We start from the raw sequence: 17737 nt of genomic DNA on the forward strand, positions 1-17737 counted from the left end.
GCAATTTATATACACATGTGAACTTTATTTGGACACGAAGCTAAATGGTAGAGTTCAAAAAGATATGAAAATATCTCTCCTATCAACTGGCATTAACATCAGTGGAAAAACACCTATTTTAAACTTTAGTCCAACTTTTTTCTAAAGTTTGGTAACAATAGCAATTCATTTGATCCCAAAATGAAATGTCACCATATCTTATATGTAAGAAGGGACTTACTGAAGGTTACATAAGAAACTACTGTAGATACTACACAGCCTGTCTTGGTTGTAAACTTTCCTTAAATAGAAGGAATATGACTTAAAGAAGACCATTGAATGGAGACACAGCATGTTACCAGTGGATAACTTGCTGGTTCTACTCAGTACACCAGGGTTCAAATACAACCAATAAATCAAGAAATGGGAGCTTTTGTTCCAGTCATTTTTAGAGTGTGCTGAACAAGTGTTTGAAGAAGAACTGAGAGTAAGTTCTCTGAACATAGTGTTTGAATAAGGGGCTGCGCTATCACTTCCAACCTAAACTGTTCCTTTTGGGTACAGTTCAAAGATGCAGGCACAGTTTAGGCTGCATTTATATGATATCCCTACCTTTTAGTCCCTGCATTTTGGTATTGTATCCTGCTACTGTTTTGTTCCCAGTCATGTACCAGTGCCTAAGCATCACTGTTGCCCAGTGAAACCAGTCAAGTGTTGCTGCTTGTCTGGTCCCAGAGCCTTTCTTCTTCTATCATTTATTCCTAGATGTTTTCTGGAACCAACTGCATGTTAGTACTGCTAGGAATTTAATTTTTCCCTTTTGCTCTTCACATTCATTCCTGAGAAAAATCCTGAAGATCCACCAGCACAGCATAAAAAACAGGCTTCAGCTGTTGCCAGTTGGTTCCAGGACTGGGACCAAGGGATGCATGTATTTCGTAAGAGTTTATCAGTGAGAAGTGGATATAGGCTACTGGATCAATATCTTTTTCTGACTCAAGATTAACACGCAGTGCAAATCCAGTCACATTCATCAATGTCATCTTAATGTGAGTGCCAGTTGTAAAGCAGAGGAGGCATGATATTTGCATAAAATGAATGAGTACATGCACACTGCCACCAGTATCTTGAATTCTCTGCTAGCTCTTATTTTCTTAAAGTTAGTATGATATACTTTGATAAGTGATGTTTTCTTGCCCCATACATGAGTTTGTCTAATAAATAACTGTTTGTCTTGACCAAGGCTCAGATTCTCTCAGTGGGATTTCTTAGAGTTACTCTTTTTACTTAAGCCACCATTATAATTGCATATAACATGGTATAGACTACTTTTTCAAACTAGGATAAGTTTGAAAAGTTATAAACATTTTACCAAAATCTTTTTTCTATCCTCATGCTGACTGATAGACATTTAATTGTAAATTTTATTTCACAAGAAAGTTTCAGTACTTTTTTAATTATTCAAAACAGCTTTGCAATTATGCAGTAAGGTTATGTGTTACAGAAAAAAAAAATTTTAAAAAAAAATTAAACACAAATCCTAAAAAAAATATGCTTGCAATTTGTTCTGTAAAAAGCATATGAAAAGGTAGTTTGATTAATTCTGGACTGTACACAATTTTTAGAGAAGTAAGTAGAAATTTTTTGACTGCTCTGGAAATTACATGGTAATTTAATTCAAGATAATTTGTTTTTCAGTTAGCATCTTCCGGACACAATAAATGCTTTTGAAACAAGTGTTTGTAATAAAATGCTTACATAAAATCACACACAAAAAGAAGAATACTCACTTGTATTTGAGAGGTTAAATATTTGTTTTGCGTGGAAGCAGTGGAAAGCTGGGTTGGCATAATACTTTGTCATGATTTTTTCTTTCATATTTCTGAATATAATGTATTGGTACCATCCATTTACTTATAAAGACTGAAGAAAGCCTCCTGTTGGTGTGGTACTAGAGTTTATAATTAAATTATACGTTGATTTGACTTCAAAATACAGCTTTAAATAATTTTTTTTAGTTGAAGACAACAAATTTTTTATTATTATCACAATACCTACAAGAGCTGAATTAAATCAGCACACATAACTGTGTGATTTGTAAACAAGAAGAAACAGTACTAGTCATAAGTATCTTATTCTCTAAATAGGTAAAATCTGTACAAAATGTGACTATGTAGTATGTGTGGGTTTTGGTCTTGCAGTTGTAAAAGTGATAAATGTATAACTCAGGATAAATGTATAATTGGGGGTACCCAAAGCAACATATTCAGAAGGTGGTTGAGTATGCAATGCAGAAGCTGTTTTCTGAAAGTTATGAAGCTGATTAGGGTCACTGAGTGTGGGCATTTAAAGGTCACAGTCACTTTGCAAATATCAGTCCAAACTGATTAAACAACAGTTACGGACGAAGCTTGTTAACTGGGAATTAAATTCAGGTTTCCTGAGTCTTGGCCTCAGTAATCCTCAAATCTCATCTGACTGTAGTGGCAACTGCAAAGTATAACTAAATAGTTTATTAGTGTACTGCTTAGATGGCTGAGGATCTCCAATCATGAGCTTTATGAATCGTGGCACACCTAAGGCATAAACCAATGTGCACATCTATTTGCAGCTGATGTGTCTTACTGCTATAGTAAATGCCAGGCTTAGGGGTGTAGTGTATACAAAGCATAGTAACACTTGTGATTTAGCTCTGTTCCTTACTGTATAGCTCTGCATATGGTCTTCTCCCTCAGGTTGTCTCACGACTTTTATGGCTTCCTTACAATTATGTTGCAGTTGCCTTGAGTACAAGAGGAAAGATTAACACTAAAATAGAGAAATATGTTCAGGTGACCTAAACCTGACTTTTTACCAGATCATGCCAAAATGGAAATTCAATGATAATTCCATAAAGCACACTGCAAAATGGCAAAGCAAAAATCCACTCTTGTATTCAAAGGTGTTTGTTAAAGACTGATTTAGGTGAACTGAAACTACCAATATTAGAGCTAAGTTTATACTGACATAAGGATAAAACTGTGTATTACCACAGCTAATATAAAGACAAATTATTTTTTTTCTTGGCTATCGTACCTGTTAAACAAAATCAATATTTCTAACAATTCAGGTAAATCAGAAGAAATAAAAGGTTAGTTGAGATCTATCTTTGCTAATTCTGGTTATTAAGTCTTTAGTTGTTTCTAATATTGATTACTGTTTATTTGTTGTATCACATATGAAATCAGTATTGTCATTTCATCTCTTTAGCATGAATTTGGTGTACCAGTATGGAGCCAAATTAGTGCCCTCAGTGTGCCTAAGCTTTTCCACTGAATTATTTTTTCTCTAAAAATCATGAAATTAGGTTTTTAGAAGTTCAGCCAGTCACTAATTACTGACCTAATCTCTGCTTTTTTCATACATGTACTTAAAAACCCCTACTATGACTTAATGAGAGATGGATAAACTTTGAAATCATTTGCATTTGATTTAGATATTAGTGAAAATTGTTTAGGGCTTGTTTTCATCTCTGCAGCTCCTGCAATGCAGCTAAAACTTTGTTCATTTAGAGGTTAAACTTTATTGTTCATAGCTGTTGGAAAGGCTAGAAATTAATGATCTTGTATAGTCATCTAAATGCTAAAATATTTAACCTTTAGAAAGACTCCATATTTTTCTTGGCTTCAAGCAAGTGTGAGAGGTAGAAAGAATACTATATAAAAAATTCATTGAATCTTGATTTTTATTGTACCTTTAGGCAGACTTTCTTACTAAGTTTCGTATTTTACACTTATTAGCAGGTCTTTAAGTTTCAGCATAAAGTATGTTAAGAGGGACAATGGAGTGAAAATGTATTTACACTTGAGTAAAATAAAAGATTAGCTGCTTAATTATATGGCAGTATAATTTTGCCAATAAATGTTAAAAATAATAATAAGTTATGTCAATAGAAATCTTGGTTTAAATATATATTTGTATTGTGAGGAAGCTAATTTATCTTGCACTTTAAAATACATCTTTTACAATAAGGAAAAGCATTAAGAGTGGAGTGTAGTTGTCTCCGATAACACTTTTATGTTCTCTGCTGCATAGTTTAATTTGTATTATACAAATACCAGAATGTTTTGAAATTTCATAAAAACCACTTTAAAGGTCAATATCTTATATTATTAAACTGCTTATGTAAATATTGTTCAAAGCAAAATGCCCCAAACTACTGACTTCTGAATTAAATACCTAAAGCATGAATCAGATGGATGCCAGTGGCAAAAAAAGTGAAAGATGCTGATTATACAGTAATATAGTCACAACAAATCTCTTAGTAGATGGATCATTAGGTATGCACCTGGTAGCTACTCAAAAAACAAAAGATTGTTGTCAATATATTTGTCAAAAAGTTTAGGGGAAAAAACCACCTTGTTCAATTCTATTTTTAGGCATGTTGCTCTAAAGGAAAATAAAAATAATACAGAAAGTCATTCCCAACTTTAACCAGTTCCGAGTAGTACCATGATATCTGTACACTTATGATACAACTTTTTTACGTGTACAAATGACTGGTTCATTCTAGCCAAGTGATCCTAATATTAAATCATTCCTCAAAATGACTGGATTGGTACGGATTTTGAAAATTCCTCCATGAAAAGAAAGGCTTTCAGGAAAGGTAGTCCAACATTATTAAAAAAAAACTTGAAAGATAGCACAGCCATTGGTCACAGACAGCACAGCTTCATGAGAGGAAAGTCCTGCTTATTGAACCTGATTTTCTTTTATGACAAGATAACTCACCTAGTTGATCAAGGGAAGCCTGTTTTTGGATTTCAGTAAAGATTTCAATACTGTCTCTCATAAGATCCTTCTGGACAAAATGTCCATCACACAGCTGGATAAACACATCATATGGTGGGAGAGCAGTTGGCTCACAGGTTGAGCACAGAGGGCAATAGTGAATGGAATAACATCAGATTGGTGACCTGTCACTAGTGGGGTTCCACAGGGCTCCGTCTTAGACTCTGTTCTCTTCAACATCTTCATAAATGACTTGGACACAGGACTGGAAGGGATACTAAGCAAGTTTGGAGATGATACAAAATTGGGAGGAGTTGTTGACTCCCTCAATGGCAGAGAGGCCCTGCAGAGAGACCTCAACAAATTAGAGGACTGGGCACTCACCAACCATATGACGTTCAATAGGGGAAAGTGCCTCATTCTGCACCTGGGATGGAGCAACCCTGGGTGTTCGTACAGACTGGGAAATGAGATGCTGAAAACAGTGCCACAGAAAGGGACCTGTGGGTCCTGGTCGATGGCAAGTTGAACATGAGTCAGCAGTGCCCTGGCAGCCAGGAGGGCCAGCTGTGTCCTGGGGGCATCAGGCAAAGCATCAGCAGCTGGTCAAGGGAGGGGATTGTCCTGCTCTGCTCTGCACTGGTGCGGCCTCACCTTAAATATTGTGTGCAGTTTTGGGGACCACAATATAAGAAAGATATTAAACTCTTCGAGAGTGTCTAAAGAAGGGCAACAAAGACAGTGAAAGACCTTGAGGGGAAGCTATATGAGGAGCAACTGAGATCACTTGGTCTGTTCAGCCTGGAGAAAAGAAAACACTGAGGGGAGACCTCATCACAGTCTACAACTTCCTCTTGAGGGGAAGAGGAGGGGCAGGCACTGATCACTTCTCTGTGGTGACCAGTGACAGGACCTGGGGGAATGGCCTGAAGTTGTGTCAGGGGAGGTTTAGGTTCAGTATTAGATAAAAGGTTCTTCAAGCAGAGGGTGTTTGGGCACTGGAACAGGCTCCCCGGGGAAGTGGTCACAGTACCAAGCCTGACAGAGTTCAAGAAGCCCTTCGACAATACTCTTGGGCATAGGGGAATGGTCCTGTACGGGGTTAAGGGTTGGACTCGATGATCCTTGTGGGTCCATTCCACCTTGGCATATTACGTGATTCTGTGTGATCATGCAATTTATGGAGGCCACTCTTGAGACTACCTAGGGAATCTCAGGCTCAATTTTATCTATATTACCTTTTAGTTTTTGCTTTTCCAGATGTTTCTATAGCATTTAATTGGCATATCAAAAAGCTGTAGGTAAAGATTGAAAACCTTATGAATGCATATAATAACATAATCTTAACATTAAAAATAAACATAAAAGCAGAAGAGATTATTGAATGTGGAATGACACTTTTCAATGTACTGTTATTTTTACAGTCATAGTGATGCCTGCTATTTTCTAGGAGTATCATTAACTCAGCAAATGTTATCCAGATGCTACAATATAGTATAATTATTTTCTAGGAGGATGATTCACGCTCCATCATGTCCCACAGATGGGTGCAGTATTCATATTATTGGTTCCATGTTTTGTGTGTCAGCACGTTTCCTTACCAAGAACTTCTGGTGTTTCTTTACCCAAACTGTATTTGAACATGAGGAGCCTTGAGCTAGTTTCTCCCAGTGCTTTTGGCTGTCACTGCAGTTTAGCATTAGTTTTCAAGTTGAAAGAAACTTTAAGGATTAAAATTAAATAACCATTTAGGTTTCTAGCACTGGTTCATCCAATAAACTCCAGCCCTAGCAGTTCTCATTAGATGTAATTCATAAACCTCAAGTGCTGAACTTTGCACTTTTCAGGAAAGCGAGATCTTTTATAGATGTGCTTTTAGTCCATGAGCTAAGACAATCTCATTTTATACATTGCTACACAGTTTTTTCCAATCTATAATTTTTTTGACTTCATTTTTGTTCAGCAGGGATTGGTCATATACTTTAATTCAGTCTCTTCCCAAACTATGGTTGTCGAATTCTGTTCCATTAGTTTATGAACGTGTTTTTATCACTTGGGTAATTTAAGAGTTCAGGAAAAAGTCTTTTTTTTTTTTTTTTGTAATTATTTCATGGCTGATTGTCATAGTCAGACTGAACCAATCTTAAAATTTATGTTTTACAGACAGCATAGAATATAGTGTTAGAGATGAAGATGATAATCTGGAATGATTTGGGAAATAGATTTTTTAATGTGTAAAAAGTTTATGGTTTAAAAGCTGTTTCTGAACATGCTAGGTTTCATATCTAACTGCATAAATTGCCTGCTATTTCCTTCAGTCTTTGCCATATAAATTAGTGAGTACTTCCACCCCTAGTAAAAATATGAGGGAACTTCAGCACTGCTAAAACTTCAGTCTTTCTTTGTTCCAGTTCTTGTCTTGCTGATTGTCACCATGAGGCGACGGAAAAAGGAGCCCCTCATTTTTGATGAAGAGAGAGATATCAGAGAGAACATTGTCAGGTATGATGATGAGGGTGGTGGAGAAGAGGACACAGAGGCTTTTGACATGGCTGCCTTAAGGAACCTCAACATCATGCGAGACACCAAGACCAGAAGGGATGTGACGCCTGAGATTCAGTTCTTGAGCAGACCAACTTTTAAAAGTATCCCAGATAATGTAATTTTTAGGGAATTTATCTGGGAAAGACTAAAAGAAGCTGATGTGGATCCCTGCGCACCACCCTATGACTCCCTGCAGACATACGCGTTCGAGGGGAATGGCTCAGTGGCAGAGTCGCTCAGTTCTTTAGATTCCATCAGCTCAAACTCTGACCAGAACTACGATTACCTCAGTGACTGGGGCCCTCGTTTTAAAAGGCTTGCAGATATGTATGGGACTGGACCAGACTGCTTATACTCATAGCCTTGGAACCTTTCTCTGAAAATGCACTGAAGAATATTAAAATAGAAAACTCAACCTTTCAGACTGAGGAAAGTTGTAAATATTTCTCCATTTTTAAACTTTTCAGTTGTTTGTTTTTTTTTTTTTTGGCCTTGGTGGAACATATCTTCATTAGACTTGTCCTAGGGACTGCACTGACCACACAGAATATGAGCATTTGGTGGCATTTTTGATAAAATGAAATGCTCAGCCACGTTCAAATAGATAGCAACACTCAAATACCTACAGAGGCATCTCACTTTCAGGAGTATGTTATGTACTGTCACATCAACAAGCTAGGGGTACACTGTAGATGCCTTCACAGTATTGCTATATCTAGAATACAGAGTCTCCCATATAAGAAGAAACAAATTTGCAAATATATAATTCAGAACAACATAACAATATATGGTATTTACATATGCAGAGTTTTTTCAGCAGATTTTCTTTACAGTGGGCATGAAGCTTGCTAGAACAAAAGCAGAAGGACTGACATGAAAACAAACAAAAGCCCACGAGATACTATTTTTGGTTTTCTCTGTGTTTGTTCTCAGAGCTATTTAATTAGAAGTCTCTGTAATTTTCTGGGTAGTTTTTGAGAAATTATTGTTTGTACTAAGAAATTCCACAGTATTTGTCATCAATTTATGAAATAGCTTATAAACCACATAAAATGAGAACGATTTAGGTGTAGTCTTATGGTTGAAGAGTTTTGTGATGCCCATGTAGGTATAGAAAAGATGTTGCTATCTATTTGCTATTTTTTATTCTCTCTTCTGATTTGTACAGGAGAATTTATCCTTTTTTATTATTGTTTGACATAAAGCGTTATATTTATTTTGGAGCTCCAATCTCCTCTAAATTCAGGTCCATTTTACTGCCTCATGGTATTAGACTTGTCAGAACATGCTGATTTTTCTCCAGTCTCAGATAAATGTAGGAAATGAAGCATGGAAATGGAAAAATTACAGTAAAGCAATGCCACCCTCCATTCATCCCTCAGAAAGGAGAGCAGCTACAAGGATGTACAGTTGTTCTTCTGAGCCATTACAAAGTCTGGGACATTTAAATAAAATATTTGTACATGGAATTTTTTTGACAGAAGACTACAGAGGTAGCTGGGAGTGTCTTTAATCCAAGATTTCATTTTCAAGTTTAAACATACTGTACGCTTCAAAGACTGTTAACACCTTGCTTTTCTCCTTTCCCTTCTCTTTTGCTGCTCATGAATCACAGTAAAAGAGTTTTCAATTTCTTGAAAACATTGCATTGCTTAACGTAAGACAAGCAATGTAATACTATTAACTTCAAAAGTTGTCTTTATATCCTGCTGCTCATAAGTATTTTTTCCCCAAAGGTGTAACCTCTCTACACATAATTTCTACACTGGTTCAGGAGTGCCAAAACAGAAGGACAACTGCTGTTGGTTAAAATACTGTATGGTTTTGAAGTAGGATTTCTTAGAATAATCTGACAGCTTTTTTATGATTCTGACAATATTTATACTTCATCTTTCATGATTTATTACTAGATAATAAGGCATATATTCAAGTTAAATAGTGGTTTTAGGTATATTACTTCAGATTTTTTTGTTTTGGATAAAATGTAGATGAGTTCCTAAATTAGAGTCTGCTCCTGCAAACTTTTTTGCTTGTACCTAACTTGAAATTACTTGACTTACCTGCAATTACTGAGAGGTATACAGAATTGTTTGCAGAACTGTCTTTGTGAATAGAAGGTACTCCATAGAGAATGATGCTCACTCTAAAAGTCTTTCTTTCTGAAAGAAAGATCCTTGTACTGAAATCCTAATGTATGAGTGACGTGAGGCTGGGGGATGGGAAAGTATCATTAAGGCTTTGTAATTTTTGCAGCCCAGCATTATCAATTAACTATGTGGAAGTGGCCTTCAGCTCCATCAAAAAAAGAAAAATAATTTTAATCATCTGCAACACATTCAATTTGAGTTACATTTTAATAGACAATCATTGTTTCATAATTCAGTAGATCTGCTTCTAGTTGTATTAAATATATATATATAGGTATATATATATATATATATGACAGATTTTGTAATGGAACTGAAAGATATCGTCCATGACTTTTAGTCACACATGTAAGATTTTCAATAAAAAGATTAAAAAAAAAAAAAAGAACCATGTGTATACAGTTTAATGAGAACGAGATATGCTGCAGAATTTAAGCAGGTATTAAATCAACAAGTTTTTAAGAGAACAGTTTTTTATTAATCTCCTTGTTTTTCAGAAGATAATTCATGCATCTGGATTAAGATGTCAAAAATGCTGATTTTAGCACATAATACTCAAAGGAGATTTAAATGTGGTTTAGAGTAAACATCCCAATTCCCTTGCTTTTACACCTTTAAAAAACACAAAAACCTCCACTACTAGGAAACTATATTAGAGTGGTTTTTTTGGTGTGCTTTCTATGGAAAAGATGCTCTTTATTCTGATGTCATGAAAACTCATTGCCTATATAAGTTTTTTGTTGCACAGTTCTAAAATAATTGAATAAGCTTGCTGTTACATTCTATATTCTTACCTACTGATTGTATTGTTGCAGTAAGAAAGAAAGGTGGAAATCCGTTATGTTTGATGACAGATGTTACTATAGTATATATATAAGATGTGCATAGTACACGTAATAGATAATGCTCTCCATAAGTTACCATGACTACAGGCTTTCATTGTTCAGAATCTGATTCGAATTCTTTCTTTATATTGCACAGCCTGAAGTCGTAAAGTATATTCTACTGACTAAATAGTGTAAAATGTAAGAAATATTTTCTCTGTCCTAGAAAGGTAATGAAATTATTTGTGCAATTTAATTAGAATGGCCCTTTAGAAAGATTTGCAATCTTATTTATTTATTTAACTTTCCGAAGAGTTTCAGTATCTAACTAGAGGCCACAAATCCTAATTAAAAAGTATATCAAACACTGCAGTCACTTCCATCTTATATATTGAAACATCTCTTTCCTTCTACCATATACCAATTGAATAGGGTTATTTTAAATTGATATTTCCAAGCACTTTGAAAAGTGCACAGTTTTAAGAGTCTTATTAAAAAAAATCAACATAAAATTAATCTATTTGATTAAGATTTATGGTAAAGACTCCTTACTCTGCTTTGACCAGTGTGAAATCCACTGAATTCAACATTGGACATTCTGGCTTACATTTTTGATTCAAAAGAATAAACTTAGTGTACTTACTTTAAGTTATATCCCACTAAGATGTAGTATGAACCTTCCTAAGCTTACTAATTCTGATGGCTGGGTTAATACAATCACTGTAGGACTCAAGATATTTGGTGCTACAAACTGAAAGTTCTCCTTCTCCCTAAAAAGGGAGAATAAAAAAAAAAAACCTTGCTTTTTACTGCTACTTTTATATGTTATTTTGAAAGGGAGCAGGAGGATTCATTGTAATTTCCTTTAAATTTGGGGTCTTTTCTCAATTATCTTTTTCCTGTTTACCTTTCAGGTGCTGGCAGTAATCGATAAATATTTCCTGTCCTTTTTTTCTTTAGACATTTTGGATGAAAGCATGTTATGAAATACAAAATAGCAGCATCTTATTTTTTATGGGCAAATACTCTTGTACGATACAAAGAAAAGTAGTAGTTTGTCATTCTGAAAAGGAAATAAATGTACTATAAAGCATATAATCACATTGACTTTAAAGATCATTAAAGAGTTGAAAGAGAAACACAATTACCTATATATCAAATCTAGTATTAAATTCTTGGTCACAGTCTGTCGTGTAGCTGATTTAAATTTTTTGTATGTAGATTTTTTTCCTCTACTTTGAAATCTATGTAGAATAATAATGGTTTGAGACATCCTTGTATTCACCTCACTTGTGATATATGGGGTCAAATATATATTTATTGGTCCGTGGCTCTAAAAATTAATTGCAAAAGATAGGAATATCACTTTTATTTATTTGACAGAAGCAGGAAAGTCTACAAAATAACCACAGCTCTACAAGTTGCTGTCTTTACTATAGCATCGCTAAGTTTGCCAGATCTATATCTAAGTTTTCCAGATATATCCTAAGATATATTTTCACCCCAGGATCATTCTTTCCAAACCAAGAACTTTTCCTCTGCTCATTTTCAGTGCAGGTAAAAATGCATTTTGTTGTTTACTGAAGGTGTTTTATGGATATCTGCCTGAACTTTTGTTCTTTGAACTAGGAGATTCACAATACACAACAGGTATAATCTATTTTCTAGATGAAGGGAATATGGTAGGCTATACTTTGCCTTGTTATGATAATATATCTTTTCTCACAAAAGAAAGAAAAAATGTTCCCATGTGGTACATAAAATCTGCAAAATGTTAGATCATATAGAATTGCATATAGAAATATATTGGTTGAAAAAACTTGATTTACCTAAACATTGCATGATACAAGATTATCTTGAAATCTTTATGTGAATCTTTATATATCTAATCAAACACAATGAAAGAAGAAAATAGCATAAGAATTTTCTGGAAATCAGAAAAAAATCTCATTTGAAGCCACAGTGGTGTCTCACAGAGACAAATCTTATCTCATGTTAACACATATTTCCTAAAATTATATGTATATTTAAATATACCACCCCCACAGTATTTCTTTTAAAATGCCTTTTTTTAATCAGAAAGTATCTACAAAAAGTAATCCTACTTTCAAAAACTTTTTCGATCTTCATCCATGTCTGATATAGAAGAATATAGTTTAGACTCAGGCAAAACTTTTAAGATTGCCCCCACAATGAAAGGCAATTGGTTTCAAATTATGACCCAAAATAGTTTAAAAACTGTTAGAAACGTTGTTATGTCATAATAAATGGTATCAGATTGAAATTCCTATTCCTAGAAATAGTGTCAAGTTGAATAGAGTTTAATATTTGATTGATCAACTACGGTCATAAACCTATTGTACAGTATAACAGCAAGCTGAATGCTGAATCGGTACTACAAAAAAGGTCAAGGATTTTATTTTCTCCTTCTACTCACCACCATCGTGGCCAATGTCAGAATTTCTTTTCATTGTACAGCAAAGCAAAATCGTGTTGAGTCTAAGTTGGCCACAGCAGGGAATTAGATCTTTTCTCCTCTTCACAAAGGCTAAAAGGCTATTTACTAGGTCATTCCATTCAAATATTCTTGTCTGATTATGTCTGGACTCCTAGGTCATGCTACCTGAAACCTGTGAAGTTGTTGGGGGTTGGAGTTTTTTTTTTTTTTGGGGGGGGAGAGAGGGTATTGTTTGTTTGTGGGTTTGGTTATTTTTAGAATTGTCATTCTTGCTGAAATGCTTATGTTTGAATGAGTTGACCTTTTTCATTGATTTTTTTTTTTGCGTTTGTTTTTCTTTGGTCAAAACCATACCAGCCACCCACCTTTTTCTTTACTGTTAATAGCACAAAAGAAAGTCCTGAGGTGCTCTCTCTCTTTGATGTCAAGAAGCTATGGAGAAAAAGATAAACATAGGATCAACATACTGCAGTGAAACTAATCTGTCATTTTCTCTCAACACAAGCTCCCAAACACCATAGTTAAGCTGCCATTAACACCATTCAAATCATGGCATGGATCTAATCTTACAACTTTAAAATATTTGGTCCTTTTCTGGCACTACTACAGCAATTTTTACACATTTAATGAAATCACATTAGATAGGATTATCAAGGTTTTTACCTGTAACTCAGTTTCATCATTATTATCTATATCATGGTCTTGATGCACAGAAAAAGAAGGAAAAATTACAACCGTAAAACAGAAAAAGTACAAAATGCCTCTATGTGGTGTTTTAATTATTACTCTACCTTACTATTTCCAATACACTGATAGCTTTTCATCTCTTTGAGACTGCTAGTAAATTAAGATAAGTGTGATATTGAGCCAGATATTCAAACCACATTAGACCTTTTGAGTCTGACAAGAATGGACAGTCTGAATTTCAATGCCCTATTTCCTTACTGATCAAAACAACCTTTATTATTATCATCACACTCTTGAAATTATGTGGAGAAAGAAGTGTTTATTGATGCACCTACAAAATGATTGGTGAAATCTTGATCATATTGTAGTACTTGGCAGATCTCCCTCTGGTTTTCAAGAGGTGTCAAGATTTATGCATTGTTGGGAGAGACAAATAAATGATCACTTACAGCATCAAGATGAGAGATTGTTGCTTTGAACTGGATACCCTTTCTTTTTACACAATCTCTTCTACCGACTTTCCCTTTTTGGAAGTCACAATCTGCTTCTTTTAATGGTAATGCAAGTAGCTTAATAAGATGTTTTTATTGGCATAAACTACTTACTTAGTACCAGCATAGTCCACATAACCTTGCTGTAACAAATAGTATTCTTGCACTTAAAGGTCATTTCTGTGCACACACTAAATACAGACAGTGTATTTACATTTGATGAAGTACATATGGTAAAATACTCTCTGGAGAAAAACAAAACAAAAAACAAAACACAAACAACTGTTTCTCCTTAAAATTAACATACAGAATTTCCAAGATGTGAAAATTAAATTACTATACCTTTCCTCAGACTGTGTGACTATCTGTAGCTTTACCGATTTCTGTGACTGTAGGTACAATCCAAATTAACCATAATCATCTTGTTTTGGAAAATGTCAGACAGATGCTTGAGATTTTGTTAACATAGAAAGGGGCAGTAGCAACAAACTGACAGAGAGAGTAAGAGTATTAAGCTTTTTCAGGTGTTTTTATTGTTTCATACATGATCTAATCTTGTGAAAAATAATGTTTTACCAAATACTACTGGAATACAATTTCCTCTGAGCTGATAATGTTTCCATCCTGTGGAACAATATCTTCCGACAGTCTGCAGTGCTTGACCTGGTCTCATCTTATTCAAGTATAAAGAAAGAAGCAATAAGGGGAGAGATTAGACACCTAAGTGATAAGCTTAATAAGAAATTTTCTATTCCTCAAAACATTGAGTTTTCCTGGGTTTTTGTGTGAGGAACACATGAAGAGAGCTCTCACAGACGTACAACCTGTTGATACAGTTATTATTTCTGGTTGGATACTTGTTTGTGTCTTTTCCCCTTCAGTTTCTGGTGGTTTGTGACATATCAAACACAACTACAGACATGAGTAAGTGTGGCGTATTTAGCTCCAAGGATATTGTGAAAATTCAGGTAGTATAAGAAAAAATATTTTTTATAACAGGTTAGTAAAAACATAAGCATTTTTGTCTTCCCCTTTCTCTTCTTATCTCCCCTTCTATCTTCTGTCCCTTGAAAGATAATATATGACTCTAAAGCTTTTGCTAATGTTTTGGGTACACATTCAGCATCTTTTGAAGTAGTTACCTGTAGAAGATGAATGGAGAACAAGCCAGTGTCAAAGTCAAAACTTGATAATTAGGAAAGAGATTTTTGACAAACTAGCTTTGAGGTAGAACTATGATTTATCTTTCAGTGTAAGTTATTCTATGATAACAAAATAAAATAATAGGAAAATTGATACTTAGTAACAGCTGATCATGAAAAGGAGATTAATATGTATGACAAATGTTTTTAACTGTGGCTTAGCACAGGTCAGTATGGTATATTGGGACTCAGAGATTAATGATGTAGAACAGCTTGGCTCATGGACAAAGCACTTTCATGAAGGGATTTTTAATTCAAATAGCTACTGTAAAATGTGGGGTTATTTCAATATTCAAAAGCCACCGTTCCTTGGAAATAAATGCAGGTAACCAACACCCAGACTTCTTGTCCTTCTGAGAACAAGTAGATATACACAGAGAAGACGGAAAGGGCAAGCTTTTAAAATTTAACACCTGTAGTGAATATGTATGAAAATCCAGTTGACTATAACTGAAAGCAAGATAAAAGCACAGGAGGCATCTTTCATTGGCATTCATTCTAATCGGTCTAATTTAGCCAATTGTTGTAATCTGTATTAACAGTTGTCTTATTTTGGTCTGGCCTTTGTTAACTACAAAAAAACATGAGATTCATGTTGCCTTCTGGTGAATTTTGCATTCATGAAGAGGTAAAGCAAATAACAGACTGAAACTGTGTCTGTCTGGCAGTTTGGCCTCACCTACAATATAGATAAGACTGATGGTATGTGTAGGCAGTTTGGCCTCACCTACAATATAGATAAGACTGATGGTATGTGTAGACCATGCTGAATGTCCTGGGAAAGAGGATATTTTCTCAGGCTCTTTGTTCTTGATTAGTCTGTCAGCACCTCAGGAAGGCTATGACCCTTGTGCTTGATCAGTCTGTCAGTGTCCCGTTATGGGGACACTCCAGTGAGCAGTCCACTGGATTGGAGAGCAGTTCAACTACCTTGTCTGCACACCAATAGTATAAGGGTGACCCCCTTCCGGGTCCCCACAGGTGAGTATGTTACCCACTGCCAGGGACTGCTACTGCCCTTGAAGGACTCACAAATAACAGTTTACAGAATAACACCGTTTGTTAGTATAATAGAAAACTGTTACAGGTTAACGTTCAAAGATTGTGAGTGATACTGCCTGACTGCAAAAACATATTCAAAGCAATATACAGATAAGCTTTAATCCCTAACAAAAGCTAACTGGAAGTAATAATTCAGCATGCATAGAGTATGGTTCTTACCCAACAGGCATCCCTGTGGGGGAGAAGACTGGTTCAGACTGATCAGCTGATCCCAAAAGTTACAATGGAGTCTTCCCTAACTTCTCCTGATTCTTAACTTACTTTTATAATATTTCTTTTTGTTTAGGTAGAGCTTGAGTGACTCTACCTATATATCATGCTCAATGAGGGGTGATTGTACCTTGGCGGCAGGTAACTTTGGGTTGGAGGTGCACATCAGGATTACATCTGAGATAACCATGGGGTGGAGGTGGGTGTCAGCATTACCTCTGAAGAGAGTGATTTCACCAGTTTCTGGTTCAACAGCAAGACATCTTCTTTTATCTCCCTTGGTTAAAAGCTGCTATGTGGCTTATCAGATAAAAAGTACCACTGAGTTCCCTCCTCTGCAAGGATTTCAACAGAGCCTGGCTGTTGTGTCTCTACTCTGCTCCACTCTCCATTTCATCCCCCCTTATCATGTATTGTGTGCGGGAAGTTGGGCATATTGACTGCATTCCATCCAGGGAGCAGCAGCTGTGTTTCCTCCTATAATTCCTATACTTTTATAACTGTGTCTATAAGTTTCCAATTTTCTCTTATTTTACACCCAGTCTTTTTCCTACACTGAATGTCAATGTCTTGCTGCCTCATTCTTCATTCTTTCCTGTATATATCCACTGCTCATCTCTTTCTCTAGCTGGTATTTCCTAGAGGAACATTTTATCCTTGTGAATTCTCTCTATATGATGCTTCATACCTATGGTCACAGATGTTGATTAAGCTTATAAATAGAGCCGCAGTACTAGTGTTACTCTTACTACAAAAAGCAATGATACTCCAAGAGCAAAGAGACACTGTTGGTCTTGGAATCAGACTATCAAGTTATCTGCCCAGCTTTGTTGGTGATATACTCTGTGACACTGGTTGATCTATCTCTCTTTGTCATCTATTGGTATAAATGCCTGAAGAGGAACAGAGTACTTTCAATATTTTGGAAAGTGAAAATAGTACGGCCACATTTATGTAATAAGTGTTTGGTTTTTGTTTGTTTAATTCAGTCCTGGCATAAGTAGGGAGTAAACCATTCCCGAGGCAATGACATCAACAATGTAATTTCAGTGCTGCATATGAGATTGCAAGGAAGTATCAGGAAACAACAACGAAGTCTGAAAATGATTTTGCCTTAGAAAGGTATACAAATGCAATATGATATTCATACCAGTGGGATGGAATGTTGTAGGGGGAAAAAAGCACACTAAAAGGCTTCCCATACTTTAGTTTCATACATTTTATGTTCCATAGAGTTTCAAAGAAAGAGAGACTGAATTAATTAGCTTAGTTATTCTGCCTCTGAAGTGTTCTAGCAAATCCACAGTGAAACAGTGGCATACAAATATATTGGAGGGCTAGTAAACTTTACTCTGGGGTAAAA

The 17737-nt window shown here is 35.3% G+C and overlaps 1 protein-coding gene across 2 annotated transcripts in view; it reads left to right on the forward strand.

Annotated features, from left to right (window-relative positions):
* Positions 1-7768, forward strand: part of CDH7 (cadherin 7) — an 84315-nt gene extending 76547 nt beyond the window's left edge. For both annotated transcript variants that reach the window (XM_018081989.3, XM_029959361.1), the window contains one exon: positions 7161-7768. In XM_018081989.3, the coding sequence (XP_017937478.1) occupies positions 7161-7654 (494 nt within the window). In that variant the 3' untranslated portion in view covers positions 7655-7768. The remainder of the gene's footprint in view (positions 1-7160) is intronic.
* Positions 7769-17737: the final 9969 nt, after the last annotated feature.

The sequence above is a fragment of the Manacus vitellinus genome, unplaced genomic scaffold, assembly GCF_001715985.3.
Source record: "Manacus vitellinus isolate BGI_N305 unplaced genomic scaffold, ASM171598v3 scaffold_1_pilon, whole genome shotgun sequence".
Lineage (NCBI taxonomy): Eukaryota > Metazoa > Chordata > Aves > Passeriformes > Pipridae > Manacus > Manacus vitellinus.